Here is a 22825-nt window from a genome sequence, read left to right as displayed (position 1 = left end):
ATCCCATCATATAAAAGGAAAAATCTGAACTCTATATTCATTTTAATTGACTAAACGTTTCCCCATTGCAGTCTAATTATTCTAATTATATTAGGGCCGAAGCACGAAAAAGCCTGGGGCTGAAATGGCTCCTGTCATGAAGTGCAAGGAACCTATTGTTTTCCTTTAGAATATTATTATTATCCCATGGCTTTGTTGTCATTTATGAGGGTTAACATGCATACAAACACAAGAGTTTGTCATTTTCTACTAATGAAAAAGGGCTTTTTATTTAATTATTATTATTATTATAATATAATATTTATTACTATAATAACTATTGATATAGACTTATATCACAAAGTGTCAATTCAACCCTAATGTCCATCACCTCGTTCTCTCTAAATCACACACCCTATTGGCTTAGATTTATTTCCTGGAGACATTTTACTCTAACCCTTAACCATAATTACTACCCGCTTAACCCTACCCCTAACTTTAAAACATCTCTTCACCTTAAAATGTAGTCTTTTACATTAGGGGACTTCCCCATAAGGAAGATAAAGATTACAGATAAGCAGATTTAGGTCCCCACAACATAAGGAATACAAGGCACACACACACACACTCCAGAGACCAGGAAGGAGTAAATAAATAAATGGGACACAGATATGAGTTCACAGTAGTCCTCGCCACCTTGAATGACTAAAATCAACTCAATATGGATTAATCATGAAGATTAAAGTGACAAACTCTGCAGTCAGATGCAGAGAAAGAGAGAAAAACCACAAGACGATCATTTTCTGTTCCAAACAAAACCTTTGTACGCGAGCAGAATAAAATATATCTGTGGCGCTAAAATGACTTTGGAAGACAATGAGGTCCCACTTTGACATGAGCGGTAATATTGTTACTGCCGATGTGTCATAATGTGTTTTGGACTGAAACACAGACAGCTGTTTTGATTGAAGAAGGAGATTTTTTTTTTTTTGCTTAATGAGAGAGATGTCAAAGGATCTTGATAAATAACTTATTAGGAGTTCATTTTTGAGATAATTCGGTAGTCACAGAAAATGTCAAAAGGGAAGACAGCAGACGGTGAAAGGGAGACAAAAAGCTGGGAAACAAAGAGGCAGACAGTGGAGACATGCTGAAAAGAAGCACGATTTAGCCCCGTTAACGCTTTCCAGTCTGCTCCAGGAAAGTGACATCCTCAGTCGAAATATCACAGACTACTGCTTTCATACAAATACACACAAACGCGTTTCTTTTGAAGTAATAAGAGTCTCATGAAATTAACAGATGTAAAAGCTTCCAACACTTAGTCAGATATGGTCTTCGTAGCAGCAGGTTTTTTCACCCAGAGATCTGCCACTCACTGGATATTTTCTCTGTAAACTCTAGAGATGGTTGTGCATGAAAATCCCAGGAGATCTGCCGTTTCTGCAATATTCACACAAGCCAGTCTGGTGCCGCATTCAAAGTCGCTTCTCGTCCTCATTCTGACACTCAGTGTGTGTGTGAGCAAGCAGCTGAACTGGCGTACCTAATAAAGCGGTGGTGAGTGGACATAACAACACGTGGTCGGTCCACTGCAAATGTCATTGCCTTTATTCTCCCCACAAAGGTAACCTGATCCGCCTCTGTTGCCATGAGAATAGAGACAATGATGTCCCTTCACCTCCGCTGGAAGGCGGACAAGCAACACAGCTGGCTGACAAGTCGACCGACCCTCAGAGGACGTGCCTGTCCTAGTGACGGTCTCGCCGCCATGCACAAGTTTATTTGTGTCTCTCGTCGTCTCTGAGAGTATGTGACGATGAGGAGAAACAAGCAGAGAGGATTCACCGTGTGCCCGGCGGTCAATGTGTTGCTCCGCGTGAGACCGCGTGACCCCGAACTAACAGGTGTGACCTCCGTCTGCAGCCTGGGAACTGACATAGTCCACAACTATAAATTTTGTCCACATTTATGCACAGAATGCACACAGGGAGACTTTAATTCTTACCCAGTCCCTTCTCATGCCTCATATATCATGAGGGGGTCACCCTGAAAACCGGGGCCCGATGCCATTGTTCCTCCAAACCCTTAAGCCCTGATCCCCTCGTGGACTCTGCTGACATCACCTGTGAAGTGTTTTACTGTGAGCTGCAAGGGCTTGAACAGGAATGGGACAACACTTTACTCTCCATACTATAATGACACGGAGCTTTCCCTTAAAGGGGGGGATATAATGTTTTTTATGGCGGCCCACTTACAAACATTAACTTGTTCTTATGGTGAAATACAACTTCTGCAGGTTCTGCAGAAAGAGCCTGTCGACTTCTCCTCTCAGTCTGCCTCTGCTCAGCCGGGCAGTTTCCGATTGGTCATCTACTGAGAACATTCACACTCTCTTGTGATTGGCCCAAAGTGAAGGCATGTCAGAAATGACCCGCCCCCTCCCACAGAGAGGCTCCGGTACAATGCTAAAAACAGCGCTAGCAGTTAGCGGCAAAATGAGATTGGGACTTTATATTTCATGTTGTTTACTTTCTGTTGACTTAAAGAGTGCAAAAAGGTTTATCAGTGGCGTGAACAGACATTTTCGGGGGCAGGGGCTCAAGTGAAAAAAGGGCACCTCGTAATAGTCATTAAATTAAAATAATATATATAATATTACAGCGGAAAATTCTCATATTTATTTGCTTTAATAAGCATACATTCATGAAGACATTTAGACCTACTCACCAAACTCACTGTGTGCAAATGTACGTCTGTTATGACAGGAAATGTCAGTCTTTCACGGTATGTCGGATAAAATCAGTACAACAGGGGCCCCGGCAGCAGATCATTACCCTGCAGGGGCCCTAATCCACACAACAACAACAACAACAACAACAACAAACGAAACAAGGCCATGGTTGCTATAGCAGCACAAAAACCACGGCACACAGCCCTTAACTTTTTCATGCTTCAGGCAGATTCCACCTGATCAATTCCAACAAGAAACCTCCGGTTGTGTTTGAGAGCCGTGAGCAAAACCCGTCATCAATACGACGCCTGAGACACCTGCGCGCGTACCAAACCCGACGCCACCACACTTCCTCTGTGTGTGTCTGAAGAGGGATGTGTTAATTTAACAACACCCAACAAGCTGTTTAGTGTTACGAGTGCACCCATGGCTACAGCTATAAAAGTAAAATATGTGTAGGTAACAAATAAACTGCCAATTCACAGGTAATTTGGAAACACTTACAGGCGACTGAGCTCAGCCAAGTGCCAACAATGGAAGTGTCACACTGCGCTGCATCCTGCATTAAATCCTGTTCGCTCGCTCAGTTTGTTTTGTGTTGAACAGCTGAAATACCTACAGAATATAAATCACCCTTTTCTTCTTTTCTGAGGTTCTCTGTGAAGGAGAACTCGGCAAAGGGGACGTCTCTCTGTTTCAACTGTCTAGAACAGTTGAGGTCAATCACCCAGCTTTGATTACAAATAGCCAGTCAGGTTAAATGACCTGGCAAACACACACAGTAGAGTAGAGAAGGATTTACTGATTAGTTAGTAAAGAAAATAAACTCTTTTCATCATAATTTTTATTAGTTTTTTTCCAGATCATCAAAAAGTTGATGATCTGAATCTGCAATAAATGAATTTAAGTAAATATGTACTATTTAAAGAGGTTGCTAGTACATACGGATAACATTTCTATTTGTGTTTTTAACATTAAAATGTTAGAAAATAGAAAAACTCAATCAAAGATGGTCCTTTTTGTCTCATACATAACCGAAGAATCAGCAGGTTCTCACAGTGCAGAGGCTACAACAAGCAATGCAATGATTACAGTCATTATTAGATAATCAAACATTAATTTCCTCTATTTCGCAGAGGCTGACATAATTGAGACACAATTTTTGGTCCACTTTAAGTTTCTGTTCATCTTCTTCCCCCGAAAATCTAATACATATATAAACTGGTTTTGTGACTGAAAATAACGTACAACACGTATTATGTGCTAACAAAAATATTTCCTGTGACACATTTACTCCAATTTCCTTCCATTCCTTCCCAAACTCCACACGGATGCGGCTCATGAAGCCGCCGACTGTATCAGATGTACAGTAGGCAGACGACGCGCCCTAGATACAACTGACAAGGAGCCTGTTCTTTGATTGCATCGTCTAAACACACCTGCACGCACACACAAACACACAAACACAGAAACACACAAATGCACCACGTTATCATCCAAACGCTCAATCACTCCAAGCTTCTTTAATTTCAGAAGAGAGCTAATTGCAATTAAGATGCACGGGGGTGTCGAGCTGGAAAGTGAAAGGAAGTAATCAGTGTTGATTATAGAACCTGAGCCTGATCACAGTGAATCACAAACTGTACGGCTCCTCTCTGCCTGTCTGTCTGCGTCTGACTGAGCCACGACACCAGAGCAGATTACTACGTCCATGGCAGCTCTGAGTGACTCCGGCCTTCAGATTTGAAAGGATTAAAACACATGCGACACTGACCTCCTCATGTCATGTCCAGAGATGCACAAGACACTGTTTTAATGAGTATATAAAAAAAAGGAAAAAGATCTGTCTCATAGAGCTGCCATCCTGAAATGAATACTGATACATCTGTGTAAACAAAAGCAGCAGCAAAATCACAACTGATTAGGTGTCTGATCCCCCCCCCCCCCCCCACCCCCCCCGATAATTTCCCCGTTATGTATCTTTGAATGGAGTTTGTTCAACGGTCTTTTTTGCTCCTTCTCGACGACGGTTCAGATGTATTGATCCACCGGTGAGTAAGCAGCAGCTGGAACAAGCAACTTTCAGCACACATTTTGAGATCCTTAATGAGAACTCTGTGGTGTTGACATTGTGGTTTCTTTATTATTGGATGTGACAGAAGATATGACAGTATATTATATACAATATCAGACCCTGAACACATGAAAACACTCGCTGTAACTGACTTTCTTTCCTGTAAACGATTGACTTTTTTTTCTATCCGGTGTGTGACAGACGCACTAACTTGGAGGTCATCTCGCACTATGGGCAAAATGGCCACTCCAGTGAAGCAGAGCTGGAGATAAAGTGCCTTGCACAAGTGTTTATCAGCCAAGTGGTTGAGAAGAGAGAATTACACAACTATTTCTCTCATCCTCCGCATCACCTGCACTGCTGGGGATTCAGACTCCCCCCGACATAAGAACCTCTGAGAATTATCATTTTGGGGATTAAATCTCCCTTCTGGTCTGATCATATTATAAGTAAAGGTTACAAAGGTAAAAGAGGAAGTGTCTGCGTTAACACTGGTGAACCAACACTGACACCTAGTGGCTGATAGAGGCAAACTCATCATGATGTCGTCTGTTTAGTAGGTCAAGAGGAATGTTGATTTCAGTGTCTTCTGATTTCATTTCAAGTTGATTTGTTTCTATAAATGATTATTGTCTGGTACAAAGCAGCGCACAACAAGGCGTTAAAATGAATGCATGGGACATGAATGTTAAAACTGACGTCTTAGTTACACGAATCAGTATCTAACAGAACATCAGCGGAGTGGACTCTAATAAATAATATTTTTCAATCCAAAAACTTCTTTCTTGTTAGCGCCTTCATCAGTAACACGTCAAAGTGTTCACGAGGGTTAAGCTTCGCGTTGCGGCAAAATTCATTTTGTGCTTTGTTTCTGTGCTCGGCCTGAGATGGACCGTGACAAACGCACGCACATCCACGCAACGGGAGCAAAGACCGTGGGCATAAACAAAGCTGTCACGCTAATTTCAAGCATGATCGATGTGTAATGGGCATTTAGCACACACACACACACACACACACTGCTGCCTCAGTGGCCCTGCCTCAGCATGAGCAAAGGCTAGAATGTGTGGAGCTCATTTTTGAATAGCATTTATTGTATGCATATATATATATATATATATATATATATACTGTATGTACATATATATATATATATATATATATATATATATTATAGTATGAAGCACTTTCAACAAGAAGGAGATCCTCAAATACCATTAGACTGGAATAAAAGCAAAGATCAAAAAAGCACCTGCACATGTTCTTGTTGTTTTTGTTCAGTCAATGAGGTCAGGGAAGTTCTCTTGGCAGTATTGTTGAAAGCTGAAGTCCTCAACAGTAAATTGGACATTCTTCCACTTCTTGGCGGTCATCCTGCCATCAGGAGTCTCCAGGGCAAAGTTGTTAATGGCTAGATTGGGCAGGAGTGCGACCTCCTTGTACTTAATCTCAAATCCCCAATCCTGTGAATTTACAAAAGAACATGATGGACAAAGTGCTTTGAGCAGGACCTTTTGATGATAACTGTCCACGGGTCCACTGTACCTTGTTGCAGTTGCCGTTATTGCAACTGATTATACGTCCGGGCTCCCAGTCCTGAAACTTCTTTGCTAACCGTACCTGCCCGCCGACTTTGTAGTGTTTCCTGAGAACAAAGACGAGTCACCATTGGAAAAGTTTGGCCTGAAATTGGACAAATTCTTATACAGCAAGAGGATTAACTCACTCAAAGTCAGGATTGACATTAACATAGTGCGCGTTGTCGATGAGTTGAATGTCACTGCCGCTGGCCACAGACTTGAAGCAGTTTCGACACAGGAGCTGGACACTTGCAGCAGCGTGGCGACTCTTCTTAATTATTTTACAGCGCTCTGCCATTCTTCTCTTAAGAACTGCCTCTTCCTGTATTTCAGCTATCTAGAGAGAGAGAATGAAATGTTATAGTAGAAGCACTGAGCAGTGAAAGTGCTTTCACCAAGTAGCACACCCTCACCTTGCTGCGAAACCGTTGGATGCTCATAACTTGGACCTGAGCGATTGCTTCTGCAGTCAGTTCTTCCAGATGCTCATTGGTGATCTCCCTGCGTTCTTCCCTTCCACCTTTCAAGGCGACCACTGAATACTGGCTGTCTGCGGCTCTGGCTCGTCCTCTGGCCTGCTGCTGGGCAATCTCGTTTGTAAGCAGGCCATAGCGCACCACCAGATTGCATTCAGGAATGTCAATGCCTTCCTCTCCCACCGTGGTGGAGATCAGCAGGTTGAGAGACCCCTGGCGGAATTGTTTGATCGTGTCCAACTGCTCGCGCTACAGAGACACACACACAGTCATAGAAGAGTAAAGCAAATGAACTTGGACGATTACATACCAAAAAGGTGAAGATCATACGTCAGCACACCTGTGTCATGTAAGTGCTGCCATTGCCTGCCCCCGTCAGAATGTCTGCCTTGACGCCAGCTTCCTGTAAGGCTCTATTGGTGCCCACCCAGTCATCGAGGCAGTGGGTGCTTTTACGTGTTTTACTGAAGAGGATCCCCCTCGCCTGCACCCCTGGACGAAACTGTTTGAGCAGAACACTCTCGAGTTTGGCCATCTTCGGGTTCTCATAGCGAGGATCCTTGGACAGTTTCCTCAAGTGCACCTGGTTCTCTGTGTAAGAAGGACAGTGGGAGTTTCTGTATGTCTGCTGAAGATAGCACTGTGAGCTTGGGGCACAAATGGAAATTCTGAGACAATTGACTAATTGTTTTGCTTTTCCCACCAAAAAAAAGCTGCACCAGGAAGTCATCCGTTGGATCGATGACCTTGGTCGACTTTATGACGTAGAATTGCTCTAAGGATTCGTAAGCATCCACCATCCGCAGCGTGTCGTTAATAAGCAGCGCGTCATTGTACTGTCGGAGGTGGAGCGCACATTGTGCGAGCAGCCTGTTGTCCTCTCGTACCCCTGATTCAAAAAACGCACAACAAGTGAGTGAGTGTCAGTTTGCCTCACTTAAGTGTGTTCTGTTGACATCGTGGGAGGAAAAAGACGAGTGTTCTTACCGCGCTGCTCTAAAACCACCACATCTGCCTCGTACTCTTGTGTGCCCGTCTCTCTCAGCACGATGTCCGGAGGTAAGTTCATGTACTCATGGACCATCTGCATCATCTGTTTCAGACGATCCCCAAATGGATCCTAAAAGAAACAAGCCACTGTCTGTGTCAGTTCAAGATTTGATGTCATTTTTGCAACTTTTGCGATTTGGACATGAGAGAATCACAATGGGTCAATTTAAAAGTATGAGTTTTATTTTTGAAAAAGGGGAGTGATTACCTCAGGCCTGCTCTCTACTATGTCAAACGTCTTGATGGGTCTGGGTACCTTCTTCTTTAGCTCAGGGACACAGTTTTTAGTTGAAACTATGGCTGAATCCAAGTTGGCACAAATCTTGAGAGAAATACGATAAGCATTTGTTGGAGATGAGAGAGTGCAAACTTCACAGAGTCTACATCTGGATCACCATCAAAATTGAATCAACAGACAAAACCACAAGTTCCTTGTTGCAGGTAATAAATGACAAATACACAGTCCCAAACCTGCAGGACGTGATCAACAGCCTTCACCCGGGACTTTGCGCCTCCTGTCCCTGGTGACGCAGTGAGACCCAGGATCTGTGGCAGTGGACCTTCTCCTTTCAACTTCTTCTCCACGTAGCATCTCATGATCGTATTGTAGACGGACTCCTTGTGGGTGTGGTGACATTCATCCACTATCAGTAGAGTAATATCTGCAAGCAACGACGAAGAGTCAGCTCACCTGGGTCATCACAACAACACCATCAATACTATTAAAAATGGACGTTCACTGACCCGAGAGCTCGATGTGTTTGTGCTCCTCCTCGCTAATCATAGCGTTATATAATATCTGTGCTGTGCAGATGACCACATCCGATTCCTGCACCACTTTCCCAAAGAAATCCTTCACCTCGCTCTCTCCGCTGACGGGAACCAGGGTGTAGTCATGGCCCAGATGAGGCTTGAACTCTTTGGTGTAATGCTGTTCTACGAGGTGAACCTGAATTATAGAAGACAGGAAAACAGAGGCTTTACAAAGGATTTTGGGGGCTCCGGGAGAACAGTGTCCACCAGGTTTTGGAAAAGAGCAGAAACGATGTACACAGCAGGTGAGAGGAGTTATGTGGTGATAAATGAGGAAACATTCTTAGCTCAGTTTGCATGTTTTGTCTGCCGTGTTGCAACAAAATCATTGTATTTGGCTGCTGGACAAAAACGATCATAGTGCTGCATATTCTGCATACCTTGTTTGCCAGGACGACCACTTTAGCCTGCGGTGTGTTTTCCAGGTGTTTCTTGGCCACATAGACAGCAGCTCGTGTCTTTCCACCTCCTGTCGGCAGCCAGATGATGATGTTTTCTCCCTGAAGAGCCCTCTCAACCACTTCCTCCTGATAATTGTAAAGTCCAAAGTCTGCCATTCTCCACTTTAGTCCTGTTGGAAAACACAACATGGAAATATGGAGTCCAAATAATGCAGGAAAGGGTTAAACACGTTGTTTTGATCACACACAATCTGAGTCGATCTGAGCGAAAACTAGCAGAGATTGTCATTTATCCGAGTTTTATTTACTCACCAGTCAGATGTGGAGACGTGTGTGGTGTGTTCAGCTTCTCCTTGTCCACTCTCAGCACACAGTGCAGGTGGTGGGGTTTTAAACTGTGTTGTGATCAGCTGTGAGGAGGGAAAACGAAACTAAAAGCTCATTGAACTCAGGAAATCGGCCCTACTGAGGGAGGCTCTGGAGGACCAACAGATAGTTATCACAATGAAGTGACAAGAACGGGCCTGAACTAAACGAACATTAACAAGTTCTTTCACAACCCTGTTATTTAGAAAGTCATATTCAAGCCATATTTGTATATTTATCAATGTCATTTACTGTTCAAGTGGCTAACAGCTGAGGAGTTGGTTCAGGGTGTTAGATGTGCGTGGTATGCTCCCTAACTGGGCCCCATGTGTTCTGCTTCTTCACAACGGGAAAGCAAAACTTACAGGCGCATTAGTGGGAAATGTGGGAAATACCCATGGCTGTGGTTTTCTGCAAGTCATCGTTTCACAGGACAGAACTTAACAGACACTCATCCAAACTAAATGTTGTATATGAGCTTGATTCAAACATTATTTGTGCATCTCCAGAGTCATGAAAGACAACATGAAGCGTCTGAGGCACCTGGTTATATACAGGATTATCAATCACACACAAAATAATTATCAGTAACTTCAGTTAAGTGTAACATAAATATTATTACCCATTATATACTAATATCTTACAATTAGAAAAAAATACTGAAGTTATGAGTCTTCAGTCTTCAATACACAGTGACACACAAAGCCTGAACTTTATTTTAAAAAATTTAAATAAATTAATAAACGCTTAATAAAGTGGCACAATCAGAAGTAAATACTCACATTTAATAGGATGTAATATTCCTAAAACTTTTTTATCATGATCAGTATGCCCGTTCATCTGTGAGTATTTCATTTCTGGATTAGCCCCTGAAAACATGTTTTTTATACATACTTATAATTGGTTGGAGAACAACACAGTTGCATTTGTTTTTCACCTTGTCCTGTGTTGTATTTGCCGTGTTAAATCCTCATGGCCAACCCATGTGTGAAAATGATGACTCATGCTCACTGAACTATTCTTCCACAATTTGAGCCCAATGAATCCTGACATTGTCATCTTTTGGGACATGTCCCGAAAAACCTAATCATTCAGTATATTTAGGTCAGCGGACCTAATTTTTTTAATGTTGCTGAATCTAAACCTGAACTGATGAAACCCAACATCACCGTGGTAGGGACAAAACCAATTATAGGAGTACTTTTATTTGCCGGTCAGTGCATAAATACTAAAGCTGGGTATTGCGGCTGATTTCCTACATTGACCCAATTCCAATTCACAAGGTCTGGATTCGATGTGATATGTTGTGAAAGATTTTCACAGAATTTAAATGTGGGTCTTCTTAACCTCGTGCACCATTAAGAACGTGTTTAGTTTCAAAATGGAACCTAAAGTCGTTGGATTAATGCACATTTAATTTAATATGACCACAGAATGCAGCTCGACAGTGAGGTCAAACTTACACATTCTTGAAGCTCAGTTTGACAACAATGACTAAGTTGTCCAGCAGAGGGCACTGAGAGCACAGCCTGGCCTGAGTCTGTGGCCCCTTTGCTCATGAGAAGAAATCAGTGACAAAACTAAACTCTCCTCTGGAGCGGACAATCATGACACCAGAGCATGAGTCACGCAAGACTATCACGGTCTTGTCTCGCAAGATTTGTGCAGAGGATACAGGAAATGGTAGATATTAATAGATCAATCCAAGGATAAACAAAAAAATTACATATACATGTACATATACATACACATACATATATACATATACATATATATATATACATACAAATACATATATATATACATACATATATGTGTAATTTTTTTCACACACACATATATACACACACATATACATACATATCTATATATATATATATAGATATGTATATATACACATATACATATATATACACATATATACACATATATATACATACACATATATATACACATACATATATATATACATACATATATACACATATATATATATACACATACATACATACATATACTGTATGTATGTATACATACACATATATACACACAGACATATATGTTGGATATTTCAAATAAAGCGTAGTATGCATCAGAAAATCAAAACTTTGAACCCGGCCCTGATAAAAACAGACTTTTTTTTTTTTTCCTGTTGTGAGTTTAAAGTTTAAAATCATGACAAATTAGTCACACGTTGGTTTTGTCGTTTATTTTGTCAAGTCACAAATCCCCAGAATCATAACTCACGTCTGACTCGAGTTCAAGTGACTCATGTTGATAACTGCATTGTTGTGTTTACCTGTTTCTGTGGCATTGGTAACAGCTTAGAAATCACCAAGACATTTTAGAATGATACATTAAAAAAAAAGAAAAGAAAAAATGTCATGGACAGTATTATAGCTACAGTAAATGGCATGTATACCATAAGTTGAGACGGTAGCCTTTCTCAAACTGGTGAAAAGTTCACTTTGTAAGAAAATCTGAAATGCAGCATCGGTAGACTTGAGGAAGAAGTACACAACGGACAACCCTGAATAATGCACCACTGACATCACATCAGTAAGTCAAAGCTAGTGATGATTCAAGTAAAAAAAAACAACAAAAAAAAAAAACACCATCACTCAGTCATGTGCACAAACAAAACACACGCACACACATATGTATGTGTCAGTGAAACATTCAATAAGCGTGCTCAAAAAGCACTGGACAGCTGCTTCCATAGACGGTGTGGATGTCTCTCCGGAAGTGCTCAGTTTGACACAAAAAAATGTTGCCTTACAATCTCTGTAACAATGTAAAATAAAAACCCTGCAACGGCAAAAGGGCTCGACATTTTCTGTAAATGCTAACTGTAAACTGTTCACCATGCATGAGCACCCGCTACAGCTCGTTTTCCTTCTTCCCTAAACCTACATGAGGACCACTTAGTTAGCTTCTTCCCCCTCCCGCCCACCACCACTACTACTACACCACCACCACCACCACGTTGGGGACTTAACGACACAAACGATCCAGTAAACCTGTGAGACCACAACACAAATGTGGCCCAGACACGAGACGGACTACTTTAGCATAATGTGTGGAAGTGAGTGTACTAGAGAAAAAAATCCAGTGCCAGGAGCTACAGACTCGCCTGAAAGCGCGGTGAAAGCTACACAATTGTATGACCTCGCGTTTAACAGCATGGAATAAAAGCCTAACCGTGGAGAATGGTCCATAAACTGTAGTATGTGTTACTTTTAACTGTAGAACATGAACATGTTTCCTTGAAGGCAACAATCTGAGAAGTGATTTCCATTCTTTCTTTTCTTATTATTGTTAAGTCTGTTTTTTTTTTCATAATTAATCTCACTGGAATGAAAAGAGAAACCCCAACAACACGACTGCTCGTCTTTCATTATTACGTGTTGAATTGACTTCACTCCTGCTTCTGTGTCTTTAAAATGGATGAGATGTTCAAGTGTTTGTCAGTAACGGAAGGCAACGTGGCTTTAGGTCCCGAGGTCCAGTTTTCTGTGAATCAACTCTGCACTACACTCGCGTGACAAGTTCTACGCAAACCGGAATGAACGGATGTTATTAAATGCAACACAATGAGGTGATTCTCGTGATAAATATTTGAGGAAAGAGTGATATCGTTATAACTTGGACCGGTAACTTTGGTTACATTTAATGACACATGTGTTAATAAGGAACTATTAACTTACTATGAGTGCTGGAAAAGAAAAGGAAAAAAAAAACAAGTACAAGCTAACTGTATAAGAGAAAATGTAATGCCATTTTTTACGTTGACGCTCATCTGGCTCTGATGTTTCCAAACAACCGTCATGTTGATGTTTGTTAATAACCTTTTATTATCTCAGATATGGCAACAACCAGTGATAGCTTCCTTTGTGACCTGTTCATCTCGGTGTGTGTGTTTGTGGCAGCCGTGACTGTCCCACCTGGTCTGTCTGTGATTCTGTAGCCCAGTTCATTTGTCGATCAGGCCTCCGTCTTTTAATTTGAAGTAGAAGAACTTCTCCAGGGTGTTGGCACTCTTGCAGTACTCGCTGTCTGGTGGGTTGTACTCACGACAGTTGGTGATGATTCGCTGCAGGTCAGCGATGAAAAGCTTCTTGGTCACATAGTATCTGTTCTTCAGCCTCTCCGTCATGGTCTTCAGGTCTGTGGCAACAACATACGGAAGTAAATCATGACCTTGCATGATTTAAGCGGTGACTATAACCAGGGCGAGGATGAAATGCTGTGTAATCATGCTCACCGATGGGAAATCGGATGATTTCGTAGTAATCTGGAGCTTCAGATTTCTTCACTGGTTCCATGAAGGGCCAGGCGTCAGGATGAGTCTGCACATGAGATAAAGTTCTCCTCAGCCTCCATCTTGTTACTCCTGCAGTGTGTGTGTGTGTCTGTTACCATCTGTTGTCAACAAGTGACTCTTACCTTTATCTGGGCCAGAAGGTTCTTTAGCATATTGTACAACACATCAGGGTCCTTCACCTCTTTCCTACAACACATTTCAAATCACAATAATTACCAATTATCCTTTACCACATGATGCAACTTCTCTCTCTCTCCCCTCTACTTTGTGTTTTTCCTCTCAGTCCTCATGGATAGAGTTATGTATAATTAATGGCTATTGCCGTCATTGATGCTGTTATTTTTAGCACAACATCTATAAATATCTCAATTCATATTTTAAATAAAACTGCTATACAAATGCTGCTGGACCTTTGGACTTGGAAACTATTTTTCCTACTGTGCTTTCATGCATTTTCTTAGCTTCAGTGAGTTCACATTAATTTTCCGATATAATTATAAATTTGGTGGTTTTGTTATTCGATTAGATCCTTTTAAAGCCAGTCATCAAAACTTTAAATGTGCTACAGCATGCACATGAATACTGACAGATAACCTTTGTTGATTAGGGGTTGTACATGATCAGAGAGCAAAAATAATAACTTTAAATCTGAGGGTGGCAGCAGAATGAATGACTTTTAACATCAGGACACAGTTGTAAATGTAAACTTAATTTTTAAGCACTGCGAAAGAATAAACAGGAAAAATCAGTCTGGTTTCAGCTTACGGTGCTGATAATTACGTCATGTACACAAGCATCTAAACACAGCATGGATTAAAAAAAGAAACATAGACAGTGCTTACCCTTTGTCCTTGTTACTTGGTTTCCAGCCAGTCTCTCCTGGGGATACAAAAAGACTTAATTATATGATGATTCCAATTTGAAAAACATTATTTCTTCATTAAACAAAAAACGCAAATGCTTACGTATGCCTGGAATGCTCTCTACTGGGATCTGTCGTACTCCCTCTTTGAAGCAGGTGAGACCTGGGTAAACCTTTCTGATCTGGCTCTGCTTCCTCTCAATCAACTTCTTGATGATCTGATATAAAACAGTTCACGTCATAAAAAAAAATCACAGATCACCAAAGAAAAAGAAAAAGGGGGGGGGGGGGGGGGATATATTAAAGTGCTCCAGCCTCACTGACCTCTTTCTGTCTTTTAATAATGTGAGAGAGTTCAGTGTAGGGGATCCTCGGGTTCAGTTCACACTCCATGAGCGTCGCTCCTTCGTAGTCTTTGATGTATCCCAGGTATCGACTCTTCGGCACTTTGATTTCTTTGGAAAAGCCCTGCAAGCAAACCGCAAATTACTGCCTGGATGAGATAACAGGAGAGGACATGACAGGGGTAATGGACAGGGTCAGGACAGCACTACCTGCTTTTTGAAGTAGCCAATGGCGTACTCGTCAGCGTAAGTGAGGAAAAAGAGGATGCTGTGTTTGATGTGGTACTCCTTCAGGTGGTTCATCAGGTGGGTACCATAGCCCTTATATTTAACAGACCAGACAGGAGGTGACATAAAGAACTGCATTTTCACAATAGGCATCTTCATATTAATGTGACTGCTGACGTCAGGACGTCAGGAATTGAAGCATAAAAGCTGCATATAGCGATAACACACAGTTATCATGTTAAAAAATAACCAGCTGGACAACCTAACCGCAGAATACCTACAACCACAGCAGTAACAATATAATCATAGTAAAAACAGTTATTATCAATCAGAAATTAGTGTATTTTAGCAGCTACAAATGGACAAGTGTTAAGTACAGCTATTTAAATGTTCTTGGACAGATGCGAGAGTATGTCGCTGCACATTTAACTATGTATAATTGTGTATGTGAAAAAATTCCATTTGAAATGTGATCATTATGTACCTTAACTTGCTCATTGGATGTGACGGCACAGAAGACTATCTCTGTGAAGCCCTGAGTGGGAAACATCCTAAAACAGATGCCTCCAATGACGCGGCCATCTTTGATAAGGGCTAGGGTCTTGTGCTTCCTGTGAAGGTGAGAGATGTCAGGACAAAGTACAGGCATCTGACCGTGTCTGACAAACTGGGTGTGAGAGTATCTACATACGGGTCAAACACCAGTCGAGTGATGTACTCTTTGGGCATTCGAGGTAACTGGTGAGAGAAGACGTTCTGCAGGCCGACCAGCCACATCAGGATCTTCTTGTTGGACTTCTGGGAAAGTGAGTTTCCGATGACGTGGAACTCTATAATGCCCCGCCTCTCCTCCAGCCTGGCAGTCTCGTCACGAGCAGCATTTGGTGTGAGCAGATTCGTCTAGTGATAAAGACATAACGTAAACACTGTCAGGATTACTGGGTCAAAATTCTTAACGGATTTTTCTTTACTGTGTTTACAATCCACCTGAGATAACATGACTTACCTCTGGTCCGAGCATAGCAGCAGGGTCAGTGATTGTCATCATAACTTCATTGACCAGCTCCATAGGAATGTCTCCCATCACACGTATGCGCTTTGCATCTTCCAGAGTCAACGCCTCTGGAAGTTTACGCTTCTCTCCTGAACAGACAACAGCAGCACTCGGGTCAAAGTACATTTACACTCAGGAGATAAGGAGGTACACCTTTATGCTCACTCCTCATGCATTTATCCAATCAAACAATCATGTGACAGCAGTGTGATGCATATGACCATTAGTGTGTGCTCACATCAAACATCAGAATAAGGGAATAGATTACATTATCATTGACTGCTATTTTCTATTATTTTCTCATTTCTATACACCAACTCCAAAATAGTCAGACTGGACAGAGTTTATTGGCAAAATATGAGCACTTCAGTCAAAAACCATCAATGATTGTAAAACTGGACATCTACAGCATGAAAATCTGCAAAACTCATGTGATACAATGCGTTTCCCATGGAATGAATTAAATCTGTGGCAGTAGCACGGCTGCACGTGGGCACATGTATGCCACTTGCTCTCATGTGCAACAGAGCATGAATGACAGACGTTTGCGCGGTCTAGAGTGTTAAAGAAAAAAAGGGAGAGACAACAGCATTGCATGACCTTCACAGGTGAATGCACAGCTGCAGCGCAAAAAATATAAGATGTGGCTCTGTGTGTGTGGTCAGTGAAACCAGATGGTGATGACAGTGTGTGGGAGCAGCTCCATGATGCAGTAACAGAGCAAAACACTGAGGGTGAGATCTGTTACATGTTAAATTGGACTATTAAATGAAGTGTGTCCACATCCAGTCCACAAGGAGGCGCAACACCCCTTTTCGGGTTGTTAGTCTTGGCAGTTACTGGTAGGGCTGTCACATGATATAATCACCTGTAATTCCTTCAAATAAATACGCACAACTCCCAACCAGCACTGCTCTCATTGCTCCCCTAATACTCCACAAACGTGAGATTTTTCATGACTTGATTAACTATTTTAATAATTATTACCTTATAAAAGGTGTTTCTAGCATTAGAATATTCATAAAATAAAGCACTCAGTAGAGTATGAAGGAACAGGACCGGACAACCTGAAATCACTAACAACAGGAGGAGGAAGCTCAAACAGCTTTCAACTAAAACATAATAATGTTACATTGGTTGGTTTCATGTCATAACAGAGCATGTCCCAAAATAACCTAATATTTGCCAGAGTTTTTATGTGCCACAAATTTGATTGAGATTAATTAAGTGAGGCTCTCTTTCATTGACAATATTATCCCTGAATGAGAACACGCTCTCAGACTGTAGAGTTACGGGTGCTTGGTGCACTTTGTGTCTCTTCACCAAAGCAGCGGCTTGCTAGTTGTGCTCTGGTACAACTGAAAGTATTCTACCAACCACATTATAGTTTACATGAATTTTAAATGTCCCGTTTAAGTCACACTGACACAAGAATTAGTTTTTTTTTTGTTGTTTTTTTTTTAAAGTAATCCATCATCAATGTTGTTTAAGTTTGTCAACATGGATCAGATTCTCAAATGAAAGATTCCAAAATGTAGTGGAATCAATGCTATTTAAGTAGGTAGATGTGTGTTGGGTACAGTCAGAGACATTTGTGAGTCCCACTGCAACTACTGTCCTGTAATACAGAAGTTAATGAAAATCAGGGCAGCGTAGTGTTGACTGACCTGTGATGGGCTCTGAACCTCCACTGTCCATGCTGCCCAGAGACGAAATGCTGCTCAGGCCTTTAGCTAAAGCTGGGGAGCCAGACACTGCTGCTGGACTGATTACTGCAATGGAGAACACAGTAAATGTAATAGCAGTCATATATTTGCATATATTGTGTGTGCTATTATAGATATTGATATCTTTCAGCAACCAAAAATTATTTCCATGACATCAATACAAAACAACAATCAATATGTTATGTTTACCAATTATGTCTTGTTCTGTCCACTCACCAAAATCATTCATTTTTAATATCTTTGTTATATGGACAAAAGAAACATTTAACACATACACATTTAAAAAGAAGCTGCAAAATCATAGAGATTGTTTCAATTGTAAACAGAGACACTCAAACTGATCCAATACAACGTTGTTTGTAAAGCACTTTAAAATGACCACAGGGGACCACAGTGATGTGCCGAATAATAAATAAAAGACAGAATAAATAAAAAGACATAAAAGCTCACAGTAGGCAATAAAATAGATATAAAAAAAACATACAAAAATAAATTAAGACATAAAATGTGGGTACAAGTAACAGCCATACAATAAAACACAACAAAAACAAATGTAAAACAACATCAACTTAAATAGTGTCAAAAAAAAAACCAGAAAGGGAAGAGCCTTGTCTAACGTGCAGAGATGTACAGATCATTCCACTGTTTAGGAGCCACAACAGCAAAAGCACGGTCCCCTCTGAGCTTGTGTTTCATTTTTGGCACACTCAGGAGCAGCTGATCAGCTGACCTGACTGAGCTAATCATGTATCGTTTTACTTCACCCCACCAAAAAGCTTAAAACAGGCTCTCCTCACCTGTCTGATGTCCCAGCTGTGTGCCCTCAGAAGCGGGCATGGTGAAGTCAGCCTCCCAGATGGGTGAATTGTCACCATAAATCTCCTCCTCAAGCATGGACAGAAACCTGGTGACACACATGTACTAATGTAATAAAGACACCCACACCAAAGGAATCCACCAAAGGAATCTAAGCATTCACATACTTGTGTACAAATGAATTTTGAAGTTACAGAAAATGCATGTTAGATACTACAATAAAGCACTTTCTGATATCATTATCCCAGGCATGAAGGGATGGCGAAATCTAATGACACAATTTGAGGACCTGCTCTTACTTGGGAAAGTGTGTGAGGATGAGTGTGCGTTTCTCTGGCAGCAGCTTATCCTTCTCCACTCTGAACTTCTCCAGGAGCTGGCGTCGAGTCACGGTGAAGATGGACTTGAGCAAGCTGCGGCCAAACACCTGAGTGGTTTCATAGCGTGGCAGGCTGTCGTTACTTTGGGGAACATGGCAGTAGCACAGCCACCTGGGAGTCGTGAGCAAAAACATCTTTGAGTACAAATTCATAATAATGTCCAACATAGAATTTTGGCAAATAAAAGTATCAACAGTGCATAAAGTGGTCATTAACAGCAGACCCACCTAGTGTAGTCAACTTTGTATGCCGTCCCATCGTCTTTCTGTGTGCGCTGGCGATACTGTGTAGGTGTCTCCAGCTTCCAGTAATTTAGGCACAAGAGGAACATCTTTGAAAGTTCAAACATGGTTTGCCTTTCCTTCGGTGCCAGATGGCTAAACTTGTACTGAACAAAATTCAACACCCCCTGTTAAATATAAGTGAACAAAGTCAGATAAAAGTCAAATGTGAATTTCTTTGTAAAGTATGAAGACAACACCACCCATTTTCACATAAAATATGACAATGTTGATATCTTACAGACAAATTAAAAATGCTTTGAATTCAATGTTAACCTGTTCAATGTTTGGCTTTTCAAAGGGCGGACTTCCGAGGGATCCCTCTACGACTGGCTGGCTCATTTGCAAGATGCACTTCCTCAGCAGCTATGGGAAAAAGTGTGAAATGAACAACAATTTTAATTGCCAAACAATGACACTAAGGAAATAAGGTTGGAGTTGATTTTCCCCCTGTTTCTCTGCTCAGAGAAACTACTATCTTACCTTGAAAAGGTAAAAGTAGACCTGTTTGGTGTCTGTGTCTTCCTCTTTATGCACAGACATAAAGAGGTTTTCCACATCCACCACCATCCCCAGTAACCTGTTAATCTCATCCTCTGATACATTCTCCAAGTGGGACACATGGTCAGCTGTAATCAGAGTAAATAAAACACACATATGGCTCATTAAGTCCTGACAGGCATTTCCCAAAAGCAGAATTAAGAAATCTGACATAACAGAGAAAGCCAGGCTTGACTTTGTCAGATCAGTCCGTCCCTGGCTTGATATGTTCCACAGATAATTCGAAGTTGAGGCTAGGTCAAGTCAGGTTTAAATTATTCAGATACAAAAGCTCTTTCTGTATCAGAACAGGTAGATCTCAATCAGGCACTGTGTGTGTTTTCATGAAAAGGCATGTGACACATCAACTGACAAAATGGTTGCTCCAGCATGTTCATTCAGTTAGAGAAAGAAATGCGTATTAAAATAGAGAGCTGAGAACAACATAAAAATTACTGGAAATGCAACACCGTTGATGCAAATAAAGCCAGAGAGGGAAGTTACTATAAGTTACTATAGCTGACATATAATGTATATTAAGATTATGTGACCACCCAGTGCACTCTCACTTCCTTCAATTTATTTCTGAAGTAACAGCTGCACATTTTAGAGCTCTGAAACTTCAAGGTGATGCACATTCCATCAGCTAAATATCTATTGTTCTTAGAGAATATCATAAAAAAAAAAAAAAATTCTACACACTAGCACTTAAGTCCACTGGCTCGCACTAAAGAATGGAGAAACCATGAAAGAAAGGGCACTTTCTATAGCGGAGTTCAAACCCATACTCCTGTACAGCCTGAGTTGCCATGGTGATCTAGCCAGGTTAAAAAAAGAGAATAACCTTTGTGACACAGAAAACTCTGACTTTTCCCTTCATAATACAGCCAAAATGATCACTTAAGCCTGGCTGTAAGCCTGGTCTGGAGGAGGCCAACTGTAAGGTATCAATCACCATGGCAACTGCTGTGCCACTGCTTTCATGACACCGAATCTAGGTTTATTTAAACCAGCATAAACACTTGTTACTTGTGCGGGGGTTTAATTGGAAGGATGGTGTTTGTACCCAGGGCATGTCCACAGCTGCGGCACGGCTCACTCAGGCTGGCAGCTTGCTGCTGCAGGTCCATACGCGTAGCTGACGGTGGATTCGGGTTTTTCCATCCATTGCACTTGCATGTGTCGATAGCCTTCAAATGAGCCAAAAATACACCACAGTTATAATTATTATAAAAATGCACACCAGATAAAGCAGTTTAAACAGGAACTCGACGAATGGTTTGGTTCGTCAATAATTGATTTAACAATTAAGACAGTCACTAAAAAAACACGTAGATATACGACGAATAACACACGTGTTCAGAGACTGTGTCTAGTTAGCTACATAATGTAATATATGTGTGTGTGTTACCTCGTTAAACTAATTGTTTACGTTTTGTTGCGACTGTGCTAACACTTGCTATCCCACAGATGCTAACAACACCCTGCGAGTGCTTTGTTGTGGTCAACTTTGGCTAGCGATGCTAAGCTAAGCTACCTTGCATGCAGAGAATACGCCAAGTTTCTCAAGCTTTTTCGCCCGTGGGAAAGCTCGGACTTGGGCTTTCTTCTGGCTTGCACGCTGTTGCTGGCTAAGTCCGGGTCTGGCCGGGTCGCTGTTTCCTGTGCCGGAACCTGTACTGGACCCCCCGGACCCAGTGGACTGGGTTTGTTGAAGCCGGGGTTGCAAGGCCTGCGATGCCGGATCCGACATATCCACGCTGCTGGACTCGTCTTCCGCTCCGGTGTAGCAGCTCGTATGATGCCTTCACTGGTTGTAGGAAGATTTGATATAAAAACCACGGCAATGGAAATCATGTATTTTTTTGTAATATTTTCACATCTATATATTTGTGTTTTGAAATGGGTAGAAAAACAAAACAAAAAACACAGCAGTGAAATCGCAAAGTGGCTCCCATTTGATTAACAGAAACATTTCCCACATAGTTTAAGTCACTATAAAAATGTGTGCATTTTTCAAACACACTTTTAAAAATCTCGTTTACAAAAATAATTAATATTCAAAGTGATATCAATAAATAAATAATATCAATTGCTAAACCAAATATAAAATATTAAAAATGTTAAATCCAACTATGTTTTGTTCAATGTTAATCCAAGTGTCAAATGTGAAGTTTCAGTATTAAATATAATGAACAAATGAAGAAAAAAAATCCCACCACATTGTTAAACCTTTAACATAGGTGTGAACAACAACAACACCAAAATAGACCAATGATATTACTTACCTCCAGAAATAAAATTGACCTGCTGCTAATTTATATACATCAATGTACGGCGGGCACAGAACGGAGCATAGTCTCTTGTTTTTCCCACTAAAAATAGGTTATTACTGTAAGAGTTTGTGTGATATTTTGTTTGCAATGACACACAACTAAGTCAAATTATATATCCTTAACTGCTTAGTACCCTCCAGTGGCCATAGTGCCCAACTACACCTATGCACGTTGAGAAAACGTTAGTCAGCGTCTGTACACATGAATATATAGTTTTGAAAAAATGATTGACTGCACTTTAATGTCTGGCCCTGGCGCTTTGAATGAAACGCCAAACATGCAGTAGTAATTACTCACTTGGAGCACTAGGGGGCGGGAGGAAACCTGCCACAGTCTATCAACTGGGTTAAAAACAACAAATAGAGTAAATCTGCAACACAACTGGTTCGGTTTTCAAATTAAAATCAAACTCTGAATCAATCAGCAAAACAAATAACAGAAATAAGATCATTAAATAAAG

General features: G+C 41.1%; 2 protein-coding genes across 2 annotated transcripts; both read right to left on the bottom strand.

The window, feature by feature from the left end:
- Positions 1-5969: 5969 nt before the first annotated feature.
- dhx58 (DEXH (Asp-Glu-X-His) box polypeptide 58) lies at positions 5970-9542 on the bottom strand. Its single transcript, XM_058653652.1, has 12 exons — positions 9420-9542; positions 9087-9277; positions 8638-8842; positions 8365-8555; positions 8102-8215; positions 7831-7963; positions 7547-7732; positions 7184-7434; positions 6781-7092; positions 6514-6704; positions 6333-6432; positions 5970-6250 (listed from the first exon to the last, which is right to left on the bottom strand). The coding sequence occupies exons 2-12, from the start codon at positions 9261-9263 to the stop codon at positions 6065-6067; spliced, it is 2046 nt and encodes a 681-aa protein (XP_058509635.1). The 5' UTR covers positions 9264-9277; positions 9420-9542; the 3' UTR covers positions 5970-6064.
- A 2125-nt stretch (positions 9543-11667) lies between these two features.
- On the bottom strand, positions 11668-21834 carry kat2a (K(lysine) acetyltransferase 2A). Its single transcript, XM_058652780.1, has 18 exons — positions 21567-21834; positions 21096-21219; positions 19973-20118; positions 19766-19855; positions 19436-19617; positions 19128-19319; positions 18810-18916; positions 17953-18057; positions 16238-16374; positions 15923-16131; positions 15716-15842; positions 15214-15324; positions 14984-15127; positions 14763-14877; positions 14640-14676; positions 13920-13983; positions 13738-13822; positions 11668-13640 (listed from the first exon to the last, which is right to left on the bottom strand). Exons 1-18 carry the CDS (start codon positions 21780-21782, stop codon positions 13447-13449), a joined length of 2385 nt encoding a protein of 794 aa, XP_058508763.1. The 5' UTR covers positions 21783-21834; the 3' UTR covers positions 11668-13446.
- Between the last annotated feature and the right edge of the window lie 991 nt (positions 21835-22825).

Source organism: Solea solea, chromosome 16, assembly GCF_958295425.1.
Source record: "Solea solea chromosome 16, fSolSol10.1, whole genome shotgun sequence".
NCBI lineage: Eukaryota > Metazoa > Chordata > Actinopteri > Pleuronectiformes > Soleidae > Solea > Solea solea.
Note: the sequence above shows the minus strand (reverse complement) of the source record. Positions and strands in the feature narration are given on the sequence as shown.

Coding starts and splice junctions, on each gene's coding strand:
- dhx58 (XM_058653652.1), bottom strand. CDS start 9,263: ATGGCAGACTTTGGACTTTACAATTATCAGGAGGAAGTGGTTGAGAGG. Junction 8,216..8,364: donor CTGTTGATCACGTCCTGCAG/GTTTGGGACTGT, acceptor ATTTCTCTCAAG/ATTTGTGCCAACTTGGATTC. Junction 7,733..7,830: donor GGTGGTTTTAGAGCAGCGCG/GTAAGAACACTC, acceptor TTTTTGAATCAG/GGGTACGAGAGGACAACAGG.
- kat2a (XM_058652780.1), bottom strand. CDS start 21,782: ATGTCGGATCCGGCATCGCAGGCCTTGCAACCCCGGCTTCAACAAACC. Junction 18,058..18,809: donor ACAGCTGGGACATCAGACAG/GTGAGGAGAGCC, acceptor TCTCCATTGCAG/TAATCAGTCCAGCAGCAGTG. Junction 14,878..14,983: donor TTATTAAAAGACAGAAAGAG/GTCAGTGAGGCT, acceptor GTTTTATATCAG/ATCATCAAGAAGTTGATTGA.